At 39.8% G+C, this 14,690-nt stretch overlaps 1 protein-coding gene across 1 annotated transcript; it reads right to left on the bottom strand.

Moving 5' to 3' along the window:
- On the bottom strand, positions 1 to 12,330 carry LOC134860203 (endothelin receptor type B-like). Its single transcript, XM_063877085.1, has 9 exons — positions 12,156 to 12,330; positions 7,245 to 7,784; positions 6,107 to 6,219; positions 5,080 to 5,284; positions 4,169 to 4,318; positions 3,327 to 3,460; positions 3,123 to 3,231; positions 2,690 to 3,042; positions 1 to 1,534 (listed from the first exon to the last, which is right to left on the bottom strand). The coding sequence occupies exons 2-8, from the start codon at positions 7,632 to 7,634 to the stop codon at positions 2,902 to 2,904; spliced, it is 1,242 nt and encodes a 413-aa protein (XP_063733155.1). The 5' UTR covers positions 7,635 to 7,784; positions 12,156 to 12,330; the 3' UTR covers positions 1 to 1,534; positions 2,690 to 2,901.
- Between the last annotated feature and the right edge of the window lie 2,360 nt (positions 12,331 to 14,690).

Genomic DNA, 14,690 nt, shown 5'->3' with positions numbered 1-14,690 from the left:
TGCTATAAAATAATATTTATTACAGCATACTCCAACAAATAAGTACGGTATAAATGTAATTTAAAAATACCGGGGCTGATATTCACATTACATTTGATCTTTAACCTGAAATTACCTCAGTGTCTATAGAGGAAGTCACAAAGCTGCTCAGACCTTCATCTCTATCTGTAGCCTAAAGCAGCACAAAGATGGCACAAACACTCATGATGAGTTCATTAGACACATGCTACATGATCAGTTGATTTGAGCACTCAATGGACATATTTTCACTGTACATTTATTTATAGCTTGTATCAAAAAGAGTTTAAAATGCTTCAGTGTGAACGAACACCTTGTCTGGTTATCAGCACGTTTGGAAAAAAGGCACATTTCCTCTTTAGTTTGACACTTAAAACTATGAGAGGATTACATTATTTTCACGATGTACTGAGAGCTAAAAGAAGATTCATCTTGTGTTTGTATCAAAAGTATATCTCACTTCTGGTCATGTTGAAGGTGGTTTAAAATCAGTTACAATTATTTAAAAAAGGTTATTTCATGATGCGCTGGTATCACAAGATTTGTCACAAGTACAAGACCACCGAGGGCTTGCAGCTACTTCTAGCTACAGATCATGAAGTTAATCGTAAAATATTAGGAACAAATTCATCCTTCTGTTCTACAGCCTTCATAAATAATTTCTCATTATGAACTCCTTTGATGATAATCATGTTGGTTAAGCAAATGGATTACCAGGATTATATTTGATGCAAAAAAAGTATCTAAATAACTTCTATGAACTTTACACAGTGACCAAAAACAATTACTTCTTGAACACATCCAGCTGTACAGGATTTACTTCTTCCTTCCTAACTCTTTCGAAATGGGTCAAGTTTCGTAAATGTTTCCCGCTCTCAGAAGTCCTTTCCAGCAGCTACGGGAACCGAAATAACAGATGAACACCTCACGTTGAACAATATCCACGTGTTTCGTAATACTTATAAAAATAGAAGCTACATTATAATAAAGGACGGGTTAAGACTTTATACACAGTGGAAAACGCGTACAACAGCTTGAATACTGCAATAATAAAAGTACTTATGAATGACCTCCTCTGTGTGGCATGATTGGAGTCATCTGGTATTTGTCAGCGTTCTAAGACAACAGCTGGCCTCCTCATGACTTCAGGCGTCCATGACTTCCAGATAAAAGATTTCCGACTTTTGGCTCCACACATGACAGCAGGGCCCTTTTTACTCTGGTATGATGTCACCGGGCAGCATGGGATCAGCTCAGCGACAGTTGTTATTTTCGGATAAAAGCGTTTGATTTTGTTATATTGCAGAGGCACCGTTGTGTATGTAAAAAGAACAACATCATTTTTGGAGACTAAGTCAGCGTTAGTTTCCCTTCACTGTGAGGTATTAAAGCTTGAGTATTGCAGCTGTTATTCATACATAAGGTTAGGTATAATCGTAGGTCTGCTTGTAAATAATCCGGTACATACATTTACATGCGGCTTTAATAAACAGTCTATATAAATGTAGAGACTTCAGTCCTCTATAGAGCTCCTGCAGATGATGTCATATATGCTGGTCACGTGACGAGATACGACAGGGGCAGCCATTTTGGCAGTCATCGCGGCAGTAAATTGACAGGCACTGGCAGACTGTCAAGGATGGTGGATAACTGCTGTGCACCAGGTTGCACAAATAGGCGTGGGAAAAAGAAAGGTGTATCGTATTATCGCATTCCTAAAGACGCGGAGAGGAGGGAGAAGTGGATTGGAGCGATTAAAAGAGCCAGGAGCCTTCAGAAAAAGACTGAAAGATGGGACCCCCCGGCCGTTGGCTTTCGCTTATGCAGTGATCACTTCATATCAGGTGGGTGAAGGAATACAGTACAATGCTACAAAAAGTTTCTGGTCAGTTTAATTAAATTTAATTAGTTTAATTTAAGAAGTAGCACCCAGTTATTATAGCTAACGGACACTGTGATGTCCCTTTTTAACTCAACAAGTGTGGCTCTGGCGCAGCCTAGCCAGTTAGCAAGTTAGCTTGTAGCAAGCTAGTGGTAAACAAACCCGTGTTGAAATATTCCTTCTTATTTTGTAGGGAGAAAGAGTGATAATCCGTTGAGTCCGGATTTTATCCCCTCAATTTTCGATTACCTTCCATCTCCAGAGAAGAGGAGACATAAAACGAGACTGGAGGTTTTTAACAGAAGGCAGAAGGCTAAACTGCACAAAGTAGAGCAGGCAAAGATATCTGCTAACGTGACACTGCCTATCAAACTGGAATAATTTAATACTTACCCTTGCAGTGATGATGCCGAAGTTTTTGGATGTAAGACTCCACAGTTGAATGTTGTTTACGAAGCCGGACTGACACCATTTGTAAGCCTCCAAGCTTTTGTACGCTCTGAGGGAGTCTCCTGAGTACACTGATGGAAAGCTTACAAGATAGCTGTGGATGTCTGCGTAGCGCAAGTCGGGTACATCGTCTTCAGAGCAGGAGGTTATGCTCTTGAAAAGCACACCGGGTGAATTATATGGGTCGCTTATATTTAATCTCTCTAATTTTGTACTATAAAGCCGAATTTCACTTGAATTAAAATGAGAAGTATACTCGCTCGGTAAGAAAACACTGGCACCGGTGGTCATGTTGACTGCCAAAATGGTGGCTCCCAACCAAAAGTCACGTGACCGCAGGAGCTCTATAACAGCCTCAGTGTCAGATTATTAACAGATGTAAGGCTTCATACGTTTTTGCAGCCTGATCATGTACAGTCCTATTTCTTCCTCCATCTTTCCTTCAGTGAGTCCTTCTCCATTTCCTCCCTCCTAACCGGTTTTCTGGCAGTGTTTTTCTGTGATGGGCGCTGACGTGAACACAGGATTTGGCAGAAAATGCGTATGTGTGTTTATGAAGAGCTTGTGTATTTTTGACTGGAGCGGGAGCTGGAGCGGTCCAGCCCGTTTCCGTGACAAGAGCCCTTCCAGCGCCCCCCCGAGCCTCGTTCATCTAGGGGAGATGTTCTGTAGCACCAGCAGCACAAGCAAGACTGTGGGAAAAAGAACACAAGGTCATTTGTCTGTACTTTCTATTAATACCATTTTTAGTGCCATTTTAGTACCCTCTTACCTTGAAGCAGTTTTTAAACTTCTGGCTGACAAAGTAGAGCGCGATGGGGTTAATGCAGGAGTTTAGGGAGGCCATGTTGATGCCGATGTAATCCATCACTAACAGGAAGCTGTCGGGCGGGACAAGTGCAAAGTTCACAGAAAGGAAGACAGGAAGTCGCAGAGCGGAGAGCAATGGACTGCAGTGACGTTGGTCTCGCCTTACCTGAGCAGTTCACAGCGGTTTGGGTCATTTTCGTCGTAAAGAGTTTTCTTCAGAATCCGACTCAGATGGAGTGGCAGCCAGCAGAGAGCGAAGATCAACACGAGGCAGAAAACCGTCTTCGCTACTTCCCTCCGCTGCACACACACACACACACACACACATACACACACAACAGTTAAACTTTTTAGTACAAATTAAATTACTTTACAAAACATACATAATTTAATACACACAAATACATAAATTAATTACATAGCAATTGACAAATTAGGAGAAAAAAAAAATGCTAAATGAATAAATGGGAAAAACACAACAGATACATTACTAATACTCTGACTCATTGTCAGTTCTTACCTCAAGTTCATTATAAATGTTTTGTGTTCTGTGCTTCATCCATTTCCCCCGTATTTCATCAAAAGAATGAACTTCCCTTGTAATTCTATTTTGTTTTAATTATTTTACAATTTAACTTTTTTAATTTTTATGTAGCTGTATTTCTTTCTATTAACTACAAATAATCAGCAAATTAACCTAGAATAATGAATAGTTATAGTTAATTACTTTTATCTCAAATTACTACAGCAATAAAATCCTGCTTTTAGAGTAGTTCAGGAGTAATATTAATCTAATGAAATAAAAGTAAATTGTATGACAGTCAAAGGAGACGTTGTCCTGACTTGAAAAATACCTGATTATACGTACACACCTTTCCAAAGTAAGATTTTCAAAGCAGAAATTTTACTTGTAAGAGAAGATTTTCTACATACTAAGTAACTTTACCTATTCAGGAATTAAGACATACTGTATATTGATGCTACTGAGCGACTGATATTTGCATGTACCTGTTTCATGTGGTCATTGAGTGCAATGCGCATTCCTTTCTTGCGACTGAGCATCTCACAGGACATGAGGGTGTAGAAGACTCCTGTGCAGGCCAGTGGGAAGCAGAAGTAGAAGCCAAACAGCCACCAGTCTTTCATGTCATGGTAGAACTGGAAACATATTCACAGGTCCACAAGGTTGGAAATAGTTTTTATGATATGCCATCAAGAAACAAAGACATGTAGTGTTATGAAACAATGGGCACTGTCCCCCCAAGACCTGGAATGATAACACGTGGTACAGACACGCTGAATGAGTTACAGGCTTATTTTGGTTTGAAATAAATTCATCCTTTGTATTTGTTTTGCCCTTGTGGAATATTTAGTTGAAAGCATTTTAGACATTTCCTCAATTAAATCCAAATACCATGTTTTCAACATATTTCACCAGCTCAGGCTGAATTATACCTCTTAGCTAATTTCATCAAGCTGATTTGAATCGACACATAATAAGCCATTGCAGCAACATCCTCTATTTCCACCCAGTCCTGCATCTCCCCCCACCCATCTGGTTTGAATATACTTCAAGTACCCACATATTGGAAATGTTTTCGCAATTTGTGCCTGTGTGCAGCTGTATAAATGTCCTGTGATCACATTCAGATGATTTGCATGCTGTGAATATGGGTTCTGTAAAATATTTTGGAATAACTAATTACTACATGGCAGAGCTTCAAAAAAATAATCCTGATGAAAGAAAACATAATGTTGTGTTCTTGCTTTTCAGATGCTGCTTGTACTTAAAAATAAAATCAGAGAGATCTCAATCAGTGTGTGGGATTTTCAGCATATGTGGGAAAACATAAAACAATTCCTGTTGCTGTCGAAGGCAAGATGGAAGTCTATTGAGTTTTTTTTAAACAAATGGCTACCTTCATAAAGCTGCCTGTCTGTTCTGGGTGCAGCAGACACACGCGCAACTTGTTGCCTCTGTACGGAATCTCCAGCATGTCGAAGGCCAGCGCCTCAGGGACCGCGAGCGCCACAGCCACGAGCCATATCAGCGTAACCTCCACCGCTTTCCACAGAGGGATCCCCATCCCCTTCACCCTGCTCCATGAAGTCACGGCGTGGTAGCTATATACAAACACAGACAGCTGCTTTCTCAACTATCCGGCAAACATTGGTTATGTTCCGGTTTGGCACCAAAAAACGGCCACATGGTTTTAAGGTGGACGGCCAGATGTTGAAGTTGTTTCCACTTTCTGTCACAGTTTAGTCTCTTACAAATCAAACCATATTTATATTATTGCTATGAAGAAAGGGAATGCATCTTATTGTTTGTTATTAATACAAGATATGATTGATGTTGACTCCATGTCCAATGACTTGCAACACTTGACGGCCATGATTAATTTATTGGCTTTTTGCCTGTACGGATAGTTGACTGGAATGCCAGGCAGAAGAGTTTTGGGATTCAAATTCGAACCCGGGCCCCTGGGTTAATGATTCAGCCTCTTTCCTAAACAATGTCAATTTCTGTATATAAATGTACATTTGACTCCTGTCTTATCGCTTCAAGTCTGGCGTCTTTGATGTGTTCAGTCTTTTTCAAAGCTATCCTTAAATCGTCCATGGGATGAATTAGTGAGTTAAGTATAGAGAGTGACCAGGTTATGCTAGATAATGAATAAGTCAAACATGAATATCTATGAAGTGACAGGGGTTTGTGTCCCTGAAGGTAAATGTTACTTTTTTATAGAAATACTTGACTAGTTTTGAGTTTTAAGTCGACTTCCAGCTAATGGCAGGGTATTGTCCTGGATGTCGGTACAACTGAACTCGTTGGAACTGGTTTTGAATGGTAACAAGATCTCTTGTTTTAACAACTGTCATTCAACATCTCAATCTAATTGCTTGCTAATGTTTGTTGTGTTGGTAGAGTAGAAGTGTACTCACCGGTCGACACTGAGGGCACACAGGCTGAGCACGGTGATTCCAACTGAAGCTTTCTGGATAAACGGCATCAACTTACAGATGTACACGCCAAACGGCCAGTCCTCGGCTATTAGCTGCAGAGAATAAAAGAGGCAGACAGTGAGGAAAGGTTTTTGTGGTACAGGCGTCCCCTGTGCACACACTTGGACAGACATCTTTGAGGTTCATGTGGGGGCCCTTTCTTCCTAGTGTCAGTATTACAACGGCAGATAGCCAAAGTCAGCATTTCCTCCAGCTAGAGTTAATGTCCTTGGGGTAATGAAACCAGTTCAGCTTCAGGACAATGTCTTTTACAACAAACCAGTCAAATCTGTTCAACCACTTTACGAGATATAGAATGACTAGCAACGGTTGGTTGTATAACTTTCAAGTTTTAAAAACCAAGCCTGTTATCAATCCAGCAGATCCTGCTCCTCGTTTTAAATATTATAAATGTACTCTCGTCATATTTGGGTTGTCACAATTACCTAAAATGTAAAGGATAACACGACTGTTTTTCAGTTTCGCCTGGATAAAATCCAGCCTCACAATCCAGTTATATTCACTTCAAAGTAAACTCTTTATCAAATTTGGAGGATAAAACACATGTTGTTTCCTCTTTTTTTTGGAACTTCTTACTGGCGCACGTTGGTGGTTACAGTATAAGTTGAACATTTGGCAGTGACTGCATTTAGACCAGAGCACACTGGATCTTTCAGGTCACACACACAAGGCAAGTGAGGAAAAGACCAAGTTTGTCCCAACTGTTGACTTGCATCTGCTTTCATTTAGTTTTTTTATTTAAGGGGTCAAATAAAAATGTCATGTGCAGAATCTTTACTTAAAAAGGAAATGAACAAAACCACACAAGACACCTTAAATACAGGGACCCAATCTAGCAATAAACTCTCCAATAAACCTTAGCTAACCACAGAATGTGCTAAGAAAGAGGTTGCAACGGCCCCCTGGTCACCGTGAGAGTGCAGTAAAGGGAATTACTTTTGATTAAAGTCTTATCAAATTAGACACAGACCAAGCGACAGGTTTCGTCACCTGCATCTCTTCATTTGAATGTGAATCAACAAATGTAATTGCTCGATTAAGGGATAAAAGTGGTTACCTTAAACACATTGATTGGGATGGCGATGATGATATAAAGCAGGTCCCCCAGAGCCAGGCTGCCAATCAGGACATTGGGTCCATTCCTCATGCACTTGTTCTTATATATGATCCTTAGCAGCGTAGAGTTGCCGATGATCCCCACCACAAAGATCAGGCAGGACACGATGGTGTTCACATACTTGAAGGCTTGCTTTATCTCCGTGGGATTTATGCACATGGGGGGGAAGGAGCCCCTCGGACGGCCCTGCTGCGGGGGTTGAAGCAGGACGGAAGCGTTGCTCTTGGAGGGTTCTGAAGCCTCCGGGCCACCCTGGGTGTCGCGGGCGAACCTGGAGGCTCCGACCCCAGCGAACATCAGGAAACATAGAAGGGCTGCGACAGCCCTCATCTTCTCACTCACACACACAAGACGATCACTCTCTCAAAAGTATTGAAAATACACACTTCAAGGACCTCACACACACATGCTCACACACATGCACACATCGGGCCTTGATCTGGTCCGGGTTGTGTGGGTTTGAATCCAAGCTTGTTTGTCCTGCAGAAATGTAGGGCAACACACAAGTTAAATCGGTTTTATATTTGACTCCAATGGGTAAATTGGCATGACATTTTGAACAAGCGTTCATTATCCCCTGAGGATCAATCCTACTGGTTTTCGTGAATCCCTTTAATAGGTTCACCAGCATTTCAAATTTTTCACTTACCCAGTGAAATATCTTAACTTACACTTGAAAGAATGTCACAAAATCTTGTACAAATGTTCCTGATCCACAAATGATGAATCCTACTGGCTTTTGTGATCCACTTCTACCAGTACTAGATAGAATGGCACAAATTGGGTAAAGATGTTCATGCTTGCAAAATAATAAATGGATGTCTTTAGTGGTCCGCTGACTTTTTCTCTTTAACCACTACTGTTATCTTCAGGGACATGTATCTGCAACTATGGAAGAACAGCCATGAAGTTGGCGCGCACATTCATGGTCCCCTCAGGATAAATAGTAACTTTGATTCATTCCCTGGATATCAGATAAACTTTTTCACTTGAAACAAAACTGGTTCATGTCCAAATGTCTGCAGAACTAATCACATACTGATCATCCTTACTTGTACTATGGGTTTGTTGCTAAGTATAAATATAATAAATGTTACCATGCTAACAAATTAAACATCAGAGAGATTATCCAGGCTCTAGCTCTATGTAAAATTGTTCTCTTTATTTATTGAAGTAGTTTTATTACTAGGGTTTATAATAAAGCTTAAGTGATTTGTTCACAACAACAAAACCTCTGAATCATCAAACATTTTAGTGAAGTAGAACAGTCTTCTAAGGAGTGAAATGAGCAGAAAGAGTAGGGGGCCGTGGAACATAAAACAGACAAATGGATTCATGATAACTGAGGTTATAGGTTAGACGAGGAACAGCTCCATGTGTGTGTGTGTGTGTGTGTGTGTGTGTGTGTGTGTGTGTGTGTGTGTGTGTGTGTGTGTGTGTGTGTGTGTGTGTGTGTGTGTGTGTGTGTGTGTGAGTGTGTGTGAGTGAGTGAGTGTGTGTGTAAGTGAGTGAGTGATACTAGCTTTATCTCACAAAGTACCCTAGATGGGCTTCAAGCATTTCAAAGAGCATGTGTACCCCCCAGAATGCCTGAGTGCCCTGGGGTGTCTCTGGGAATAAATGGGCTGATTGACGATGGCGGCAATATCAGCGGAGACACATTATGAGGGCACACAATCACACATTTACACACATATACACACACACACACACAGACACACACACACAGACACACACACACACACACACACACACACACACACACACAAACTCTCTATCTCAAAGAGGATGTATGGACCTCTTGACACCATGGTTTGGAAAGGGGACAAATGCTTCACTTATTAATGAGCACATCTAAAAATGTGCTTAAACTTAATGAACCCAACTTACATAACGTACAAACACACCCTCAAACCCAACTTGCAAACACAAAGGCACAAAGTCACATGGACAAGCACACACACAAATCACGAGAAATCAGTTTTGAACATTCTCGTCTTTACTTTCCCTCCCTCATCTGAAGTATTCGTTTTTGTTTTATAAAATGGATCCTCATTAGGCCATGTCATAGTGGGCCTGTCTGATCTAATTGGAAAGCTGAGTCTTAACCAGACTGATCCTCTTAATCTTATAAAGTCTACTTTCAAAATCATCTCCGACCTTTAGCTCTGCTGGCTTCACTTCTTAGAAAAGAAGGAGGTGGAAAGTTGGCAACAAGCAAGGTAGAAGTGGATGGGGAAATGAGTTGTCAAAAAAATGTGTGTTTGGGTGTGGGAAGAGGGGACGATCAGACAAGCGTGAAACGTTAGGAAATGGTGTTTAAAAAGTAAAAAACAAAACAGGAACAGAAGGGCCAGAAAATAGGTCAGGTTCAAGATGGCTTTGGACAATAGGAGGAAAAAAGAAAGCACAGGAAATAAAAAGCCATAAGAGGGGAAAACTATGCGGACAGGAGACATGAGAGTGACTCGAAGGCACTATAAGACAGATGTGAAGAGGCTGGATGGATTTATAAAAATGAATTTGATTTATATGAAAAATAAAATAGAAATAGATGTCAAAGATTTAGTAGAAGAATGCTCAAAGTAATTTAGAGCCGATGTTTTGAAAGGAATGGCCTCATGTCATTTTTAATATTGTGTCCTAACTTCATGGAGTTGTAGAATAACCAGGTAAAGCATAACTAACAACTTTACAAGTCTATAACACCTGAACAATTTCCTGTAGCTGTCTGCACCAGAATTAACACATTCGGTAATTTATTTAGTTGCAGAAGCAAAAGTAATCAGATACAAGTAGCACTTGTTAAAGTGCGACATTGCAAGTAAAAGCCCTGTATTAAAAATAAGTAAATGTACATAACTATTATCATTATGTGTAGTGATTCATTTGAAAATAACGAAAGTAGTAAATACTGATACATCCCTTAAGATTTTAACTACTACTGCAGTTTGCTACAGTGGTTCCAAATCTAGGGGTCGTGACCCTGTATATAAGTCAGCGGGGTCATGAGTTTTGGACTTTTCTCTTTTAAATGACTCTATGTGACTTAACTTAAACACTTATTTAAAACATTTTCTAAAGCAAAATCAGAAATGTAGCCGAGTGGAAGTTTAGAGTTGAATCACAGGGCAATTATCACGTAGCTTGAAATTCTACGGTATAGTTGATTAAACATACTTAATTTTCAGGGTTAAAATGTTTGGTTGTATAAACACTCATCACAGGTACAACTAATGTATGACACGACAACTATATTCTATAATGCAATATTCTACTGCAGCAAATCCTACACTTTCCTGATCAACTGATTCAACATGTCGTCGCTCTGAGCTTTGGTGTTGTGTTGACATTGCAGGCGTTACTGTTGTTTTGCTCCCCTCTGGCTCCAGTTTGGAATAACAAGAATGGTCAAAACAGGAATGCTGCATATGAATAAAAATTCAAAACCGACTACACATGCCATCACAAGTCTGTTTTATACAGATGGAGAGTTACTCAAAACAAAAAATACAAGCTCCGCTGCATCCTAAATACATCGTAATTAAAGTTTATAGCCTCCTTTTGGAAAGTGTGAAATATGTTTTTTCTGCCAGTTTCCTGAAGGTAAGTGTTTTGCTATGTAAAAACAGATCCAATAAAAAGCCAATGAACTGAGCAAGGTTCATTCTTTTCAGTTGAATATGTTATTCTGAGCGCAACAATAGGTACATCCATCATGTCCACCCATTACACTGCACAAGGACAATTCATCAGCTGAACAAAGATGCTCATCGTGAAAGGAAAAATATGTGCAAACCGCTTATCATACTGTGATTTTTCAGCTTTAAGAATGTAGTCCTTATTTCATAATCTGTCTAACTGCATGAAAATGATCTTCAGCACACTGGGTTACACAACAGAATCAGTTTTAATGACAGTAAAAAATAAATGGTGAAACGTTTAATATGGGTACAAATCATGCAGTTAAGTAATGCATGACTCATCAGGATTTGATGGAGGATGTATCTTGGATTCCTGGTGTTCACCAATAACAAATAATAAATTCCTAAGCATTAATATGTTATAATGTGATGTTCACAGTCACTTCATACATTCATCGATAAGGAGCCAGATTATTCCAGTTATATTATTTCAGTTATTTAGCCTCATGCATTTGCTCAGCCTCATGGAAATATGTGCATCATGGAAACACTAAGTTAGTTTTTTAATAATTAATAATTATAATTCTGATAGAAGATGCTGCGCTTCTTTTACAGAAGCTGAGCAGATGAATGATTTATAGCTGTTATAATGCACGAAATAACTGTGAATTAACAGTATTATTCATAATCTATTCAGTGTGAATAAACCACATGAATACCAAGTGACTTTATCATATGTTAATGCATTATTATATGCATTAAATGATAATGAAGGATAATGCATAAAAAAACTTGTATCATAAAGTGTAACGGATTTAATTATATGATATGTGCAAAACAAACAACAACTATTTCACATGCAAACTTGTAAAAGAAAATGTGAAAAGCTATAATAAATATAAAGTAAAACTAAATACATGTATATATATTTGTATAAATAATTTAATAATAGAAACTCCAGCTAAATTATATTTAGCTAAAAAAAAATGCAATCACGAAAATACCAGATAAATACATTTTTTACAAACATGATAAAAGTTGTATTAATTCCTTTAGTTCAGTTCAGAAGTCATCAAAAGAGGCGCAATAACTAAAGTCATGTGGCTGCGGCTACTTCTGCGCAAAGTCACAGCCAAACCACTCCTTGACCACTTAATATCACCCTCTGATATTGAGTAAATCGAGTTTATGATCAATTTAAACTCACCTCGGTGTTCTGGTGTGTTCAAGACCAAAGTTTCCCGAGCTATATTCCAGCAGAGTTCCGCTAAATGTGCCTGACCGGACAGGGAAATTACGATTTTTTTCCGCGGAGTTACAGCAGTGAAAGTGAACGATGTGTGTCCAGCTGTGCGTGAAGACTCTCCGCTCCCCGCTCGGCTGCGCTTGCTCTGACGCACAGGGCACCGCGAGGGCTTTTATAGCTACAAGCCAGGAGGCTGCAGAGACAGCCAATCACATCGCAGACACGAGCATCCTTCCCTCTCTTCTGCCGGGACGAAACTGACGCTAACGCAAAAACGTTTTCATTTTTTAAATTAGCACTATTTTTCAGGCTATTTTATAACAATTTAAGACTTGTTAGGTATGGGATGAGGACGTATATACCTAAAGTTGAGATGAAAGAGAAGTTGTCCTCTATGATGTGCTGTAAATCTACTGTCATGGGAATGCAAAAGCCCCTAGGGGTTTCCTCTGCAGGATCTTACCAAACACAAGATGCACACACTCCCTGACATCTGCCTCCTCAAAGCATCTACTAAACCACTCAGGTGCTTAATGAGATGCAGCATTTTCATCCAGTTTCATAGGGGAACATTCATTTTTCAACACATTTCTTATACTTGGCATTTTTATTGTTTGGGCTTTATTCTACTTCCAGAAAATACATTTAGGTATTTATTTCCCTTATTTTGTTTATTTGCATGAATATTTCTCCTAAATCCACCAACAGATTCTTGTGACACACACACACTTGCAAACAAAGACACCAAACAGCCCATAAACCTCCCGACCCTCACAACATCACCAGTGCACTACCATTAAACCAGGACACACACACACAGACACACACAGGCACACACAGACACACACAGACACACACACACACACACACACACACACACACACACACACACACACACAGACACACACACACACACACACACACACACACACACACACACACACACACACACACACACACACACACACACACACCCCAAACAAAGGCCCTTTCTGTGGAGTCTGTTTAATGACACTCATCCCCTTCTCTATTTTGGGAGGGCGCAACTATTCCTGGTGCATCATTATTGTCATTAGCACAGCTTCACATTATTATATAATTAACAGACATTATCACCATTATTCACATGGTTACATGCATTACTGCAGACCTCTGCACCTGTGTGTGTGTGTGTGTGTGTGTGTGTGTGTGTGTGTGTGTGTGTGTGTGTGTGTGTGTGTGTGTGTGTGTGTGTGTGTGTGTGTGTGTGTGTGTGTCTGTGTGTGTGTGTGTGTGTGTGTGTGTCTGTGTGTGTGTCTGTGTGTGTGTGTGTGTGTGTGTGTGTGTGTGTGTGTGTGTGTGTGTGTGTGTGTGTGGGTTTGTGCGTGTGTGTGTGTGTGAAAAGAGGACGTGCTGTTGTCCCTGTTGCTCTGTAGTCTACGTGTTCTTGGCAACAGGACACAGTTGGACAGTCACTATAAACTTCTTACTGAACTGTAAACACTCTTCATCCTCTTTCACAGAAAACTCATTTTGAACACTGCAGCATGAGTCTGGATGTGAGGAACCTCGAAATGCTTGAGACCTAAAGAAACAAAGACCTACGGAAGGAGATGAATGTGAGAGAAGATCACACTTTGTGTCTTTAAATCAGGGCTGCCACCTTACAAATCAGGAACCCTTTATTTGTTCCCAGAGGCGGGATATTCAAACCGTTACAGCAAAGGGAACAGTGCAGATAAAAAACTAACATGTAAATAAAAAGAAAAAAAAAATGAAACATATTACATCGAAAAACAAGCAGCATTATAAGAGTAAGTGAGCACATGCAAGTAAAGAAGCAGCCAGTAATAACAGTAGTATATAGTAGAAATAATATATTACAACAGTTTTATTATAGTATTAGTTAGTGCAAAAGAATAGCTTCCGAAAAAAGTAGCAGCCAGGGGCATTTCCAACATTTCCATATCTTTTTTATTTTGCACCATGCTGGGATGTTTGAAGAGGATATATTATGATCATTTTCAGGTTTCATATTCCATTCCTTAATGTTCAAAAAGCTCTTTATTTTTCTCATACTGCCTGTGCTGCAGCACCTCTTTTCACCCTCTGTCTGAAACCAGAGCCCAGCCTGCTCTGATTGGTTAGCTGGCCGGCTCTGTTGTGATTGGTCGTCTGCTTAGAGATGTCCCTTTACCCTATCACATACAATGTGTTGGAGTACCAGCCAATGGAAGCGTTAGTGTTACGTAGTGATCTCACTATGCCACGGAAGTAAACAAAGGAATCCAATGTAAGCGTTTCTGTCAGTGAACGTTGGGATAGAAGTTTTTGCAGACCATTTACATGCACAAAAATCTAAATAACACAGTACAGGAAAGGGAAACCCTCAAAAGGGCTTCTTTAAATGGGATCTCCTCTATGAAGATCTTCCATAACATCTAAAGATGGTGGGAACCACACAAGTCTTCCTCCCTCCTTCTTGTGATGTGAAAAATCTAATTAAAAAACCCTATG

This window comes from Eleginops maclovinus, chromosome 23 (genome assembly GCF_036324505.1).
Source record: "Eleginops maclovinus isolate JMC-PN-2008 ecotype Puerto Natales chromosome 23, JC_Emac_rtc_rv5, whole genome shotgun sequence".
NCBI lineage: Eukaryota > Metazoa > Chordata > Actinopteri > Perciformes > Eleginopidae > Eleginops > Eleginops maclovinus.
The sequence above is the reverse complement of the archived record's forward strand: the minus strand, read 5'-3'. Positions and strand labels throughout refer to the sequence as shown.